The sequence below is a fragment of the Rhamphochromis longiceps genome, linkage group LG10 (genome assembly GCF_057381845.1).
Source record: "Rhamphochromis longiceps isolate RC_006_pf linkage group LG10, R_longiceps_female_GT1.1, whole genome shotgun sequence".
NCBI lineage: Eukaryota > Metazoa > Chordata > Actinopteri > Cichliformes > Cichlidae > Rhamphochromis > Rhamphochromis longiceps.
Window position 1 is genome coordinate 10,930,735 of NC_140566.1, and position 16,817 is coordinate 10,947,551.

The window sequence follows — 16,817 nt, forward strand, 5'->3', positions numbered from 1 at the left end:
CTGCAATGCTATCACTGAAACTGAATCTTTAACAAAGGGGTTTATGGATGCAGTCCAGGCTTTCGATTTCTGTGAAAACATTTGGCCCTCACACAATAGTAAAAGCAGATGTGCAACCCACCATTGGAATTAAGCGATAATATCAGTCAATCAGTCAACATGCACGCACACAGTGTGCACAGAATTATGACGGTCTCCCTTTCTTCCTGTCTGAGGTAACCCCAACCATGTTTTTCGCGTCCCACGGGGAGTGCCTTTTATCATGCGACATTGTGGTGTCGGCAGTATTGGGGGGAGTCGGGGAGCGGGGGTGAGGTGGGGTGGGGTTGTCAGACAGCTGTTTCCCATCAGCACTCAGTCAGGCGGTCGCAACCCTCCTCAGAGGATCAGAGGGGGCAACGCAGCGAAGTGAGTCTCAGAGATATGCGTGGGCCAAAATACTTCCAATTAGAAGGTCATCCCAATTTGTTCTCTCATATCCACGGTGCTTATCAGGCGTCTCGGGCCCACTCGGTGTTATGCACAAAAAGAGGTGAATGGGTTGTTGCTGCCATATGGGAGTGATTATGCGTTTTCCTCATTGTTTCCTGTCTTTTCACCCCAGCTCTACTGAGTCTTGCTGCTATGCTTGGTCTGCGTTGGCTCGGCTCCCTCGGCTTGTTTCAGGTTCTAAGCCCCTCCTGTAATTTAAGTCCGGGAATGCTTAACAACAGTCACTCATGCACAGGCGTCTACATTAGCACATGTTGTTCACCTCATCAGTGGCAAAACTGTGCTCACCGATATGGAATTAAAGTTGTTTTTCATCAAAAGAACTTTCTTTTTCGTTTCTCTTCTACATATCCTAATTTCACTTTTATTCTTGCTGTAATTTTGCAAATGATAGCCCATTCAATATGATGCAAGAATCTAATAAAAAAAAAAACTGCTGCAGACACCACAACATAATGTCTATGGTGGAGACAGGAAAAAGCTCTCTCTGACCACCAGAGTTCACGCTGGAGTAGATGCGAGTTTGCTTTGTCTCTGATACAGCTGGTGGCTGGAAGATCTTTTTCTGCACACAACCTAGTCGTTGTGGAAAGATGATAAATTGCCGTGGTAGCTTTCCGCCTCCTGCTAGTGTAGGCTGCTGGATCCCACCTTTACTGCAGAGCTTTATATCTTCTCATCTTACTGTCAGCCATTAAGAACAAACTTTCTCAGCAGCTAGTCTCAACAGACCCTGCATGAGCGAAGGAGTAGTCCCACGAGGGATCCTGACAGGCTGATAAATGAATACAATTTAGATGAGTGGATAATACTGTACTAATATTATCAGATTACTAACAGTGTAGCTCTGTAAATTTATTTTGTGTAGGTGTTTGTGTGTCACTGTCAAAAAGTGGGATTGACAGAGCTAGTAAACAATCAACTGAAACTTGTACGGCTGTGTTTTTGACATGGAAAGTCAAGTACAAAATATCCTGCTGGTCAAGCTGTTAAAGACTTGGTATCGCAGCCCAGTTCTGCCAACAAGAAAAGGCGTTAATATTGTTACCAAGAGCAAAAAAGCAGCTTAAGTCCAAACTATAAAATTTGCACCTTAAAAATATTAGCTGCTAATGCCACATCACAAAAGTCATTGAAATAGACTTTTTGACACACTAAACACAGCCCCACTTGAAGACACCAATGATACGAGGAAGTATTCACCTTCTTAACATTATTAAAGTCCTCTCTGTTTCCTGTTCTGCTTGTCTGTGTTTTTTCCAGTCTTACGTGACGAATTTAGGCAGAATCCTGTTGACGTTATGGTTGCAGTGGGTGAGCCTGCGGTCCTGGAGTGCCAGCCACCCCGTGGACACCCCGAGCCCACAATCTCCTGGAGGAAAGATGGCTCCAACTTAGATGACAGAGATGAACGCATAACAGTAAAAGCAGCTATTTTGATTTCACACATTTCAACTAATGATAATTTATACTGTTGTTGTTATATCATTATATTCATGGGAAAGTGCAAGTCATTACATTGGAGATGCTAGAACGTTGACGTTATGTGAAGAACAAACTTTGACATGAAAATTGGTGGGGTTCAAAAAGCCTTTCAGTGTGAAATTCTGATGCTTAGTTGCCTTTTTTGTAACGTTAACATACAAATTAAAGCTCTGCAGGAATTTGGAAAAGCAACCCTGTGAAGTCGCAAGATAATTTTCTTGTGGTCACTGAAACCTTTTCTGGTTCTCATTACCAAAATGCTTGTAGGAATTTTGGAGAGATGATTTATTTGGCTCATACAAAACCTTAACCACAGAGCAGCACATCAGAAAAAAACCAAAAGTGTACATTATACTGTACAGGAAGTAACAGCATTGTGTGCTAATGTTAGCTACTGTATTGATGTATGGTCTTAGTCTAATGTATTAGGTCATGTGGCACGCGGCAGACAGCAGTGATTTTCCTTTTCATGCTTTTGTATACACTGAATTTATTTTGCATTTAATGGCTTCCTGCTCCTTTAACTTTGGAACAGAATCTGGTTTCAACAACTCAGATAGCTGTGTGCGTGCATGTGTGTGTGTCTGTGTGAGAGAGCTGATTTGTTTATTTGAGTCTTCTCTTCCATGCTCCCAGGAACACGCAGGAAATTCAAAGCTCATGTTAGTGTGGAGTGACAGGTAGAGCATCTCTGGGGAACTGTGATGGACAGAGCAGCTATCTCTGATTTAAGAAGAGGAAAGGATCAGAGCCAAGGGGGAGGCTCCTCTGAGGGAAATACAAAGGCTGCTTTTCCCTTTGTACTTACGTGCCTGGCTTCGTCCTCCCTGATCATCTTTTCTATATGGAAATGTGTCTTTGCCATGAGTGTTCTCTCAAAGACATTACTTACTGTACAAAGACCAAAGGAGTCTACCACAAGTGATTCATGGCTACCTTTTGAGTGTTTCCCTTGTGGCCTTTAGCTGTCAGTTATTAATAGTGATATGCAGATCAAGTTGTGAGTTAACAGTTGGATTGAATTTTATGGATTTTAATTAAAAAGCTGAGTGTCTTCATTGCAGGAAAATACGTACACATCACACTAAGGCAGCTAATGTGTTTTCCCTCAGGGTATCTAAGACTATGTAAAAAAGAAATAGAAGACACCGAGGCACAAGAGGAAGAAAAGCTGAGGTTTCAGTGTCCGAGATGGAGGACTGACAAACCACATTTTCATTTCTTTGCAGTGGAATTTTTGCTAAAAATGAGGAGCGGTCAGTCGAGGAAATAAAAAAGCTCTCAGTCTACTCTTTAATCAGCTGCTAAAGTTACAAGTGCAGTAAACAGAAAAAAAAAGTTGCAGAGCATAAGTATAACATTAGCCAGTGGCAATGGTTAGATCATCTTTGCAATCCTCGAGAAAGACTTGTAGCAAGGGGTAACTCGCAAAACCCTTTCTCCAGGATTTAAATAGGTAATCTCAATGAGCCAAAGTCAGTAAACTCTTTGAAATGTAGAAAAGAAATGAGACCAAATAAGAAATCTTTTAACTCACATTGCACTAGTTTGAAAAAGAGCCTGTGGTATATCTGTCTGTGTCCTCCAGTCCCTCTGCAACCCTGAATTGGATAAGCAGTTAAGAAAATGAGTGGATGGATGGGTTATTCATGAATCATTCACAGCAGCTTAAACACCCGCATTGCATTATGTTTTTAGTGAAATACAGAGCGTTTTATTTTAGTGGCTATAATGTAACTCCAAACATCCAACCCTAATCCAGTGAATACTGACAGGAATGGCTGAATCTGCAATACTAGTTCCCAAATTCCCCCACGTGCCCCCTGTGATTACCAGTGGTTGGCAATGTGCATCTCAAGTACACACAACCACAAGTCACCCCGCAATTTATTAAGTCTTCCTCTTAAAACCGCATGATTTACAACAGATTTGAAATGGTATCCACTCTTAGGCCACTCTTGGTCTTTTTATTTTTCAATTTTTTTATTTATTTGGTGGACAGTGTCAGCCGTTTGTGGTGGAAGGTTAGCCTGGAGGAGGCTGACTAATAAATGAAAGGCTGCTGGTTTTATCCCTGCAGCAGCAATTTAATGATGTATTCCATCTGTAAGCTTGAGAGTTGAGAGTTCCTACGGAGCCAGGTGCTGTCTGGCATGTTGCTGAATTACTCAATGGACGCAGCTCTGTAGGCAGCCTTGACCTCTGAACTGTGTTAAGAAATGGCAGCGCTGCAGTGTGTGTCGTGTCCCTAGCAAGAATGCATGAATAGTTTGAGCAGGGAAGAAGCAATCTAAGAGCATAATAACTGGGCTGAGAGTTTAATTGAAGTTGATGCCTGGTTTCACATGTCTGGTTGCAGAGAATGGCTTTGTGTTTGTTTGGAGGTCAGCATGTTTCCCTTCTCCAGTTTCTCATCTACTCACTACTGCTCTGCTGTCACCTCTAACACCAAGCTGCTGCATACTATCAGTAGAGGATCTCACATTCAAAGTACCTCAAAGACATGGTGTGTGGAGGCGTGTGGTGGACAGAAAAGGCTGAAAGCAGTGGGCCACCCCAGTAGCTTACCTGGTAGATCGCGGATTTCTCACTGAGCCTGAGTCCTTTTGTGCAGAGCCTTGGGTTTGAATGTAGGGTGGGCTCTTTGCTGCATGTCATTCCTTCTTTCTCTTTCATGCCTCTGCTGTCTATCTCAACTACATCTACCAAATAAAGAAGAAATGCCAATAAAAAATAAACATGAATGTGTGGGTGTGCCTGTGCCTGTGCGTGTGCGTGTGCGTGTGTGTGTGTGTGTGTGTGTGTGTGTGTGTGTGTGTGTGTGTGTGTGTGTTTGCCGATATGCTTAGAGAAAAGTTTGGGAAAGGCAAAGTAGGCTGACAGAACATCTAAGGAGTGTCTCTACAAAGAGGCAGTCCCTTTGTTCCCAGGGTTCTCATGTAGTGCTAGATATGAATTATGTAATTTCATAATGGGTGACCTTCTGTGCAGATTGAAAGGCAGTGAAAATTCTATTCCTAAGCAATAGAGAGCCAGATCAATGTGCACAGGCTTACACAACACCATGCACTTCTTTTTAAACAAGGGACAGTCAAAGATGTGACCATGCAAAAGACGGCATCATACTTTCAAGTAAACATGTCAAAAAGAAAACTTGAGCTGAGGCATATTTTATCGCAGAATACACAAATAGCAGCCAGATTAATACACGCTTTATGGATGTGATACTCTGTTAGTAATTCACAAACACGGTACACATACAGATGGCTAGATCCTCCACAAATACAGCTGTGCAAATATTGATTTTTTTTCTGTTGTCTTTTAGATTCGGAGTGGCAAACTAATGATCACCAACACTAGGAAGAGTGATGCAGGGAAATACATCTGCGTTGGAACCAACATGGTGGGAGAGAGGGAGAGTGAGATTGCCGAACTCACGGTGCTTGGTAAAATATGCAGCTTTTTGATTGCATTTCACAATGTTGCAGTACTTCACTTAGTCTGAGTACTTCCAGTTCTCAGTGCCTTGCCAGTCCACTGTACAATGCTTTTTTCACTGGGGTATAATAACCCATTAATTATTTTGATTATGCAGCTCTACCACCCAGTCTACCAGCTTTAGCAAATTTCCCCACTGAACATGCACTGAACATCTAACAGTGCTACATCTAATGTTATAACCTTTCAGTATAAGAGCTCCCTATGGTACTGTGCTTCTTCTAGTGCCGCCTCCTGCTTCTAGCCTGTATTCTCAATCCCCCACTTATTTTCCCAACACTTTCCATTAGAATAGAGCTCTTATCTGTACCACATCGTTAGATGGCCTTGGTTCAGGTTGCAAATATACAATGTAGTGGCTCAAAGAGCCTGTCAAATAAATGTGGAAAATCCCGCTGAATGCAGAAGCATATTGACATATGCTGTTTTCTGGGCTGTACAAAATAAATGGCAGATAAATATATGATTATCTATAGAATTTCATGTCAAACCTGATTTTATTGTATTTATTTAATCCCAGCAACTAATAATTTATACTTATTTGGGTGAAAAGTTGAACCACTCAAAAATAACATACTGATTATAAAAGTTTGTTCAAAACTCAAATGTACCTCAAATGATTTGAAAAAGTTATTAATATGAAGGACTTTTTCTGCTTGTTCAGAGGGGTTAAAATCAGATGACTTTGGAAGAAAGTTCATGACAGACAGCATTTCATGGTCTTCTACTACAATAGGCCTTGAGAAGCCATAACATGCATTAGATCCCATTATTCTGCTGTAATGTGAATCGCACTGCACAAGCATTTGATCTTTTCCCCAAAAGTGTTTTGTAGACAGCTACTCATTCTCTGTGACTGCCTTGAACCAGAACATTTCACAGAACTTTTGCTGGTTGTAGTCCTGCTTTCTGTATCTCAAACAAGTTGCTTTGCAATTTTTAACTTTTGCAAAACTTGATGTATTGATGTTCTGTTGGTGTGCATAGTCCTCAGTCCAGCCATGATATGATGCAGAGGAGAATAGAATAACAATCTGACTTCTGACGCTTCAGCTGTTCGAACACGCTGTTTCCCACACAGAGTACTCAGTAATAAACTCTCAACCATATTTATAATAGGTGAACAATTGCAGCAAGTGGATTTACTTGGGTGAGCCTTTGATGAGTAGATTAAATCAGTCTGAGTGCCGACTGATCCCTGCTTCAAAGGATTTGATATGATCCAAGACGTCTTTCCATTTTTGTCAGCTTTTCAATACTCATACCTTCTGAGCCCACAAACACGATGAATTTGATCCTGTAATGATGTTTGTTCCTCTTACTACTGTGCTGCCATATAGAGCGTCCGACCTTTGTGAAGCGGCCCAGCAGTGTAGTGGTGCTGGCAGAGGAGAGTGTGGAGTTCAGCTGTGTTGTCCAAGGAGACCCTGTTCCCACTGTCCGCTGGAGGAGAGATGATTCTGACCTGCCTAAGGGCAGGTAACACACAAAAACCCTCTACATTCAGTAACTGACCATGCAAACATGGTGTTTCCACTTGTTCTTTCATCTCTTGGGCATGTGTGTGTGTGCATGTCTGTCCTGCCAGCAGATTTGAAATCCTAGAGGACCATACCTTGATTGTTCGCCGAGTGACCTCTGCAGACGAAGGCTCTTATACATGTGTGGTGGAGAACATGGTTGGGAAGTCTGAAGCGTCTGCCACGCTCACTGTACATGGTCAGTACAACCCAGCCTTCACACTTAATGCTCTACAATCGAAGCACCTTCTTCTCATGTATATGCAGTCCACATATTTTTTTTCAAGGCCTCAGGTTTCATTTTAATGGATGAGAAGTGTTTGCCTAAGAGTTGTTCCTAACAGGAGACCTAATCCTGTGTCATAGTGTCACAAATTTACCAAGAAATGACTTTTACACAGCCGGGCGTTCAGCATGACCACGCTTTCATCATTGTGCCTTCTTGTACCGAATAATTGTTTCTAGGGTGTGTTTGTCTTAAGGCCTGAGGGTCATATAACAACAGCTAAGAAGTCATAATAAAAGTTTGTTTGTGCAAACTAAAATGAGCATCAGAAGGAAATGTTCGTGACTGCAGGAGCTAAATTAATTTGGTCTAAGCTGTAATGCCACAATGACACCCTTAAGTTCTTAAATCAATGACAGGAAATAGGCAGTGAGATATCTCTCATGGTTGCACATGCAAACCAGTACGCATAAATACACACATACAGAGAAGCAGTTGGTGACATATACTGCAAAGACAGTAGGACTTAATTAAAGACGAGCTGGTTACATGCTGGGGACTGACATGGTTCCAATTACATTGTCTTCCTCCTCCTCCAAAAACCTGAGAAAATGAGCATCGGGGGGGGGGGGGGGCATAGCTAAATTTGGCAAACAATGGAAAAGACCAGGAATACAGCATTTGATGTTGTATTACTAGATTAAAAAGATAGTTATTTTAGTGAATGCATGTTTCATATTAAAAAAGAAGAAAAGAAAAAAAAGCCCAACCTCTGTATGGCTCAAATCATAGTCACAACCCTAACCACAGAATCATTTTTACTGACCTAGAACATTTGGTTGATATTAAACAATTGCCATTATAAACAGTTGTAGTAAGCCAAGGAGCTTAGTCATAATAATTTTGCACAAGTTCCAAGTATGACATTGTTCTGGAATTACTAAATTAATATGTATTTATTCTGCCTGTATTACCTCTCTCTACTTTTCTCTCTCTCTCTCTACTCTAGAGATGTGGATAGATATGGCTATTTATAGAGAGGGTGCTTAAGCCATGCTTTACCACCGTATCCACAGCAGTGTAGCACTGTAGTTCCAAAAGCAGCTGGTTAGCAAGCAATTCATTGCACTATAAATCTAGCTTTGACATCTTAAGATTTCCAGTGTTTCCCATCTACAAATGCATGTTTGTTAGTGTGGAAATTTTACAGTAGCTCCTACTTTTCCCCTCTATCCAGACACAATGCTTCATCCGCATCTCACCCTTTATGAGTTTTATGTCCTCATTAACCAATTGTACGTCTGTTAAACTATGCCTCTAGGCTGGCTGGCTCTGACTCAAACTGGCAATTACATGTGTTTTTCACACGTCACAGCCAATAAGTCTGCTGCACATAACTGGGGATAGACAGCCTGCTTTACTCTTTAACATCTGTGCTTTTCTTCCATTTCTTTAACGAGACATTGTGGGGGGTAACCTGTGTCACTTGAGATCCCTTTGAGAACACTAATCATATTTAAAAAAAAATCATACATCATACATCACACTTTATAATAATAGTTTTGAAATGCTACTAACGACAATGATGAAGAATAACTGGAAGGATTATTGAATTGGCCTAGTGTGCACAGTGCAGGGTACCGAAGGGGCCAATGAGTTCCTAAGTAAGATCTTTTCATTTAACGTGACCAACAATGAAATCAGTAAAAGAAATTAAACAACTAGCTTTCACACACACACTACAGTCTTTCTGCATATTAGCGCAAATGTCAGAAACAGTCCAATCAAACATTAAATAGACCTCAACCTACCATGTGTCCATGTGATGTCCGCTGTTGCATTATTTTGCAGTGTGAAAATAGCTTGTATTATAGTCTGGTGAAATCACGGCAAGCAAGGCTGTTCTTCTGTCTGCACGCTCTACCCACACAGCACCATCACATAAAGCAGACAGAGCATTTCCTAAAGTAAAGCAGGTCGTCTCTTATGGAGCACCAACAGGGAGAAAGTGTAGCTTTGGACACCTGATGTGAACTACAGAGAAACTAAATGATTGCAAGCTCATGAACAGAAATACACAAACCAGCCACGGAGAGACAGAGCGAGAAAGGGAAAGAGATAGAGAACAACCACAAGGTGAAGCAGAATAATAACAAAGCACCTCTTTGACAGTTTATTTTGGAAGTCTTGCACATGTGATCAGGTGCCTACAGTTCCATAACCCTTCAATGAACTGTAGAAAAAAAATCTTTTAAAACGGTCCCTGCATCATTGCAATTGTGTGTGCATTGTGTGTATTCACCCTGATTATTCATTGCGCTGCTTTTTTGTGTGTCTTTTTTCCTTGTAGTCAATACTGGTAAGTTGTCGTCCATCCCTCACCCACCATCAGACAGCAAAAAGAACTCATGAGTCCCTGTCACTGTCCTATCTTCACTGTAATTCCATCCACCACTACAGTATGTAATTCATGTTATGTGTGGGTAAATGAATAAAATATGTAAAGCTTTTCTCACACACACACACACTAATGTTATAATGCTGAGAATGATAAAAAATGTGTAATGCTGACAGGTAATTAGGACCTCTCTTCTTCTGCAGTGCCCCCGGCTTTTGCCATTCGTCCCAGGAACCAGGTGGTGGCAGTGGGCAGGACGGTCACCTTCCAATGTGAGGCTACTGGCAACCCGCAGCCTGCTATTTTCTGGCAGAGGGAGGGCAGTGAGGTGAGACTGACCCTTAGTCTGTCATCACACTACTAAATCACTGCACAGTGTAAATAAAGATAATGAATGGCTAACTGTGATCTTCATCTCCCCTCTAGAGTCTTCTCTTCTCCTACCAGCCACCGCAGCCCTTTAGCCGGCTGTCCGTCTCCCAGATGGGCAGTTTGACCATTACCAATGTTCAACGTAATGATGGCGGCTTTTATAGCTGCCAGGCTCTTAACATCGCTGGCAGCGTTATTACCAAAGCGCTGCTGGAGGTTACAGACTGTGAGTAAAAGGAAGTGGTGATGGAGGGCAAAGGAGGGGACTTTTATGTAGCTCTTTTGCAGCTTCATTCTTTTGTCTTTTGGCTAAGTGGACTACATTGTGGCAGCAGTCTTGTTTTGTTGAGCAGGTAAATTAAAGTACAGTTTTGTTTTGGCTACAGACGGCAGTAATATGGGTGTGGTGGTTTGCCTTGGCTTCAGTCAGGAGAGGGATTTTATGAGATATTGTTCACATGTTGGGCTCAGAATAGTTGGTTTCTGCGGTGACTGTCTATAAAGAGTGTCTGTACTTACAGCGCTGTGCAAAAGTTTTGAGCCAGTCCTCAGTTCTTTATATTTACTTCCAAGGGGTCAGAATTTCTTGTAATATTTTTAAAGTGGTTTTGAGGAGTACCTCTGCAGTAGTTGTAGTAGTAGTAGTTATTTTAAAAAAAATTTTTTATGTTGGTTGCTTTTCCACATTAGTTTTATATTTTCAGATTAACACTTATCTGTTTATTTTTAGTTATTTGTTGTTAACTCAAGCAACAGTATCTGTAAGTCAGGTCCTTTCACAAATGGGGGAAAAAATCCAGCAAAGACCTGACAATGGACCTGAAAGATGCATCTAGCTCTTCAGCTGATCTGTCTACTTTTGGATGAAGCCTCACCAGAAATGATCTCAGTGGAATGGTGGCTGTCAACTAGCCGTTCTTAAGGAAAGGAAACAGGGAGAAGAGGCTGAGATATGACAAATTACATGAGAACCATGCTAAAAATTAGAGGCAACAGATGCAATGATGAATCCAAATTTGAAGGAGGTGCTTGGGAGAAGTACAACAGGAAGTGCTTACAGCCATCTGTAAAACATGGTGGAGGCTCTGTCGTGGTTTAAGTATCTTGTCAAAATGGATGTACTTATGCAGAATATGTACCATCAGATTTTGATCCACCATGCAAAACCATCTGGACAGTGTCTGATTGGCAGCAGCTTCATTTTTCAGCAAGACAATGATACCACACTGCCAATGCAACAAAAGCATACCTGGATAGAAGAACTTGGGATTGTCTTGGCAATAAACAAAACAAAAGGCAGGCAGTATCCAAATAAGAGCTTTTTCTCATCCAAAGAAAAAGAGCTCATAGCGCCAAACAGTCATTGTAAGATATATTAAATTGTAAGGTAAAGACTCTACTTAAAGACATTACAAGAAAGCTTGCCTAAGAGAGTTCAGGCTGTGTTAAAGACTAAAGGTACTCATGCCAAATATTTTAGCTCATTAGAATTATGTATGTTTGCAAGTTTCAATAAATTGCTTCATGTGTTTCCGGTTTTCCCAGCAACATATAAAGAAATGTGTTTTGACTCAAGACTTTTGCACAATACTATATAAATCTTCTCTTAAAGAAACATTTCCCAACCTGCAATTGTGCAGTAAATAGTCTAAATAAAGATGGCTGCACTGATCATCATTAATCATTAGTTTGCCTTAACACAGCACAGCACAGACTGGTTTATTGTACTCTAGAGTTCAGTATATGAGGTTTTTATAGAAATTGGTCTGAGGGACTCTCATCCAAACTATACATGATGAAATAACTATGCTGATTGCCTTAAAAAGCTATTTGAATGTGCTCGGAGGCCTACAAAAGTAATTGCAGACACAAGTAATTGTGCACCTGTGTGGTGATGAATAACTACTTGTACGTCTGTGTGAGTTCTATGTACGTAAATACATTAAAGAAAATAATTGCTTCAGTTTTGAACAGACTGGTAATGCATCTACACATTGAGTGGATCAGTGCACCTCTGTCAGTTGTCGTGGACAGTATTCTGCCCATACCGATAATGTGTCCTGCAGCCACCTTAGTATGAAAGTGAGAGTCTATTCAGTAAAAAGGAGGTGGGCTGTTCATGGGTGTTTTTAGGATTTTTTCCAGCAGTCTGCACAGCTCTACACTCTCACTTGCACATTTTTTTTCTCTCCACTCTCCCCTCCCCTAAATTCTATCCATCCTACCACACGCCTCTCATCCCCATTTAGAGTAGTGCATTTGTATGGTAATAACTGGTTCACATTACCTCTGGCAGTTTTCAAGGCACACTTCCATCACCTTTTTTGGAGGTTTTTTTTTGTATTTTTTATCTAGAGCCCCTGCTCCCATCCAGGGTTTTTTTTTCCAAATGTAAGAGAGCGAGAGAGTCTGTTATCTAAGTTAGACTGTTATTAGTTGGGCTTTGCCGACATGATTGGATCCGGCTCCAGCAGTACCTACAACCCAATGAACGATTAGTTGCTCTCCGCTGGAGGGGAAAAGTTGATTTCTTTTTCCTCCGCTGCCTGCGCAGCCACCTAAGCTTATTGTTCTCCCTCTTTACCAATTTACCCCTCAATATCTTCCACATCTTATCTGTCTTTTGTTTTTTTTCCCAGGCCTTCATTTTCTCAACTATTCTCAGTTCTTATTTTTATTTTTCTCTTTCTCTTTATAACTTTAACATTTTATTAAAATGAATCCCTAATCTCAAATTCTGTAATATACCACTGGCAATGACATTGTTATAGAGAAGAAAATGCAGAAAAGGGTTGGAGGGGGAAAAATGTCAGCTAAGATCTCACTTGTCCCCCAGCCACTGCCCATATATATATATATATGTATATATATATTAGGGGTGCAACGATACACAAAATTTTTTCGATACAAAAAAAATGTTCATGCCTTTTTAATTTGTCATTTATTAAAATTATAAATATATATTTTAACTCAAAAGTACAGTTTTTAAATTTAACCCTAACCCTTGTGCGTGTTTTTTATTTTGACAGCGAATGCGCAGCTGCGGACCACTTATGTGCAGCCCTGGTTATTTAGCTCGTCATATTGCAGCCACAGAAATTATTTTGTCCATGAAACCATAAAGCTGCACTTTCTTTTTGCCTTATAGTCTGATTTGTCATAACTTCTCCGTTTTGTGGTAAGCTTTTCTTTGGCTGTCACTTCTTCACCCTGACCTGTCTTATTTGGCTCAGCAGAACTAAAATATATATCCTGCTGCTTTTACACACACACTCACATAAGCTCAGCGATTCTCTGCGCGATCAACCTCTCACATGTTTAAGCTTGCTGCGGGAGATTTCACTTGTCATGTTTGCATAGTAAGCTAACAATTAATTAGACGATGTCAGAGGAATTGGTGCACAAATTATCATCACTCACAGATCAGTGCTGTCGCTCTCTATACACAGTTCGCCCGATTGCAAAGTGAAAGCAAAAAAACAAGCGCAAATTCAAACGCGATTGCAATATGTCACATATTGACAGTGGCTCACCGATGCCAATGACATAATTACCCAGCTACATTTCTGAAAGAATGCAAAAGCATTGACATATATTTTTTCCTTCCTACAATAGCCCGACGGGCAGGGCAGAGATAGATTTTGGTAGCCCGACTGAAAAAATCGCTAGCCCCGGGACGTCGGGCTAGCGATATTGCGAGCCTTTGATGAGTGATTGAGGAATCACTCATCTTTGGAAAAGAGAGTTTATTACAGAGAAATGTCTCTTTCCAAAATAAAAGCTATACTATCCGCTTCTTCTGGGCTATATTCTCAGCAGCATATTAAACATATAAGGAGAATGATGTGCTAACAGCTGTCTAAATGACTCGGCAAAAGTTAGTAGCATGCTTGCTTTTTTTTGTCTGCTTCCACTTGTCTTTGCACTAGGATGATGTCGGTGTAAATGTGCAGTCATATTCGTTGTGTTCCCACTAGTGCTTTCAGGTTAATCTCGTTGAAATGACCTTAACGCCACAACACGGCAAATCTCCGTTAACGAGCTACCGCCGATCGCTCCGTGCATGGGGCTGGACGGCCAACACGTTAACGAGCTAACTGCGCTAACACACTAGTTCCCACCCATGTAATTGAGCATTGCATGGCACATCCAACATACTGTTTTACTTTAGTCCATGACTTGCTTACCTTCAGGGTCATACTCACATGAAAACCAAAATAATTCCAAACGCCAGATCTGAATGAGGGTGGGGGAGGTCCATGTTGCAAGGAGAGCTTAACTTCTGTCTCGCTAGCTTGCCCTGCGCTCTTCCTTCTGACGATGCTGTCTGTGTTGAGCGCTCAGTGAATCTGCGTTCGATTACTCCGCCTAGGCTGCACTGTTGAGCCTAGGCGGAGTAGTCGAACGCAGATTCACTGAGCGCTCAACACAGACAGCATCGTCAGAAGGAAAGTTGATAAAATAAATTACAAATTTTGTATTGTTCGATACATATGCGTACCGAACCGAAAGCACTGTATCGAACGGTTCAATATCGATACGAATATCGTTGCATCCCTAATAAATAAATAAATAAATAATATATATATATATATATATATATATATATATATATATATATATATATATATATATATATATATATGTGTGTATATATATATATATATATATATATATATGTGTGTATATATATATATGTGTGTGTATATATATATATATATATATATATATATATATATATATATATATATATATATATATATATGTATATATATGTATATATACATATATATATATATATATATATATATATATGTATATATATATATATATATGTATATATACAGTGGGGCAAAAAAGTATTTAGTCAGCCACCGATTGTGCAAGTTCCCCCACTTAAAATGATGACAGAGGTCAGTAATTTGCACCAGAGGTACACTTCAACTGTGAGAGACAGAATGTGAAACAAAAATCCATGAATCCACATGGTAGGATTTGTAAAGAATTTATTGGTAAATCAGGGTGGAAAATAAGTATTTGGTCAATAACAAAAATACAACTCAATACTTTGTAACTTAACCTTTGTTGGCAATAACAGAGGTCAAACGTTTACTATAGGTCTTTACCAGGTTTGCACACACAGTAGCTGGTATTTTGGCCCATTCCTCCATGCAGATCTTCTCGAGAGCAGTGATGTTTTGGGGCTGTCGCCGAGCAACACGGACTTTCAACTCCCGCCACAGATTTTCTATGGGGTTGAGGTCTGGAGACTGGCTAGGCCACTCCAGGACTTTCAAATGCTTCTTACGGAGCCACTCCTTTGTTGCCCGGGCGGTGTGTTTTGGATCATTGTCATGTTGGAAGACCCAGCCTCGTTTCATCTTCAAAGTTCTCACTGATGGAAGGAGGTTTTGGCTCAAAATCTCACGATACATGGCCCCATTCATTCTGTCCTTAACACGGATCAGTCGTCCTGTCCCCTTGGCAGAAAAACAGCCCCATAGCATGATGTTTCCACCCCCATGCTTCACAGTAGGTATGGTGTTCTTGGGATGCAACTCAGTATTCTTCTTCCTCCAAACACGACGAGTTGAGTTTATACCAAAAAGTTCTACTTTGGTTTCATCTGACCACATGACATTCTCCCAATCCTCTGCTGTATCATCCATGTGCTCTCTGGCAAACTTCAGACGGGCCTGGACATGCACTGGCTTCAGCAGCGGAACACGTCTGGCACTGCGGCATTTGATTCCCTGCCGTTGTAGTGTGTTACTGATGGTGACCTTTGTTACTTTGGTCCCAGCTCTCTGCAGGTCATTCACCAGGTCCCCCCGTGTGGTTCTGGGATCTTTGCTCACCGTTCTCATGATCATTTTGACCCCACGGGATGAGATCTTGCGTGGAGCCCCAGATCGAGGGAGATTATCAGTGGTCTTGTATGTCTTCCATTTTCTGATGATTGCTCCCACAGTTGATTTTTTCACACCAAGCTGCTTGCCTATTGTAGATTCACTCTTCCCAGTCTGGTGCAGGTCTACAATACTTTTCCTGGTGTCCTTCGAAAGCTCTTTGGTCTTGGCCATGGCGGAGTTTGGAGTCTGACTGTTTGAGGCTGTGGACAGGTGTCTTTTATACAGATGATGGGTTCAAACAGGTGCCATTCATACAGGTAACGAGTGGGGGACAGAAAAGCTTCTTACAGAAGACGTTACAGGTCTGTGGGAGCCAGAGATTTTCCTTGTTTGAGGTGACCAAATACTTATTTTCCACCCTGATTTACGAATAAATTCTTTACAAATCCTACCATGTGGATTCATGGATTTTTTTTTCACATTCTGTCTCTCACAGTTGAAGTGTACCTCTGGTGCAAATTACTGACCTCTGTCATCATTTTAGGTGGGGGAACTTGCACAATTGGTGGCTGACTAAATACTTTTTTGCCCCACTGTGTGTATATATATATATATATATATATATATATATATATATATATATATATATATATATATATATATATATATATATGTATGTATATATATATATATATATATATATATATATATATATATATATATATATATATATATATATATATATATATATGTATGTATATATATATATATATGTATGTATATATATATATATATGTATGTATATATATATATGTATGTATATGTATATATGTATATGTATATGTATATATATATATATATATATGTATATATATATATATATATATATATATATATGTATATATATATATATATATGTATATATATGTGTATATATATATATGTATATATATGTGTATATATATATATATGTA

The 16,817-nt window shown here is 40.2% G+C and overlaps 1 protein-coding gene across 2 annotated transcripts in view; it reads left to right on the top strand.

Annotated features, from left to right (window-relative positions):
* The window catches only part of LOC146660334 (roundabout homolog 1-like), a 91,376-nt gene that overhangs the window by 57,602 nt on the left and 16,957 nt on the right, over nucleotides 1-16,817 (top strand). Inside the window, exons 3-8 of one of the 2 annotated variants that reach the window (XM_085420149.1) lie at nucleotides 1,756-1,913; nucleotides 5,303-5,423; nucleotides 6,816-6,954; nucleotides 7,064-7,194; nucleotides 9,823-9,947; nucleotides 10,046-10,217. In XM_085420149.1, the coding sequence (XP_085276275.1) occupies nucleotides 1,756-1,913; nucleotides 5,303-5,423; nucleotides 6,816-6,954; nucleotides 7,064-7,194; nucleotides 9,823-9,947; nucleotides 10,046-10,217 (846 nt within the window). The remainder of the gene's footprint in view (nucleotides 1-1,755; nucleotides 1,914-5,302; nucleotides 5,424-6,815; nucleotides 6,955-7,063; nucleotides 7,195-9,822; nucleotides 9,948-10,045; nucleotides 10,218-16,817) is intronic. The other variant, XM_085420150.1, reaches the window with a different exon arrangement.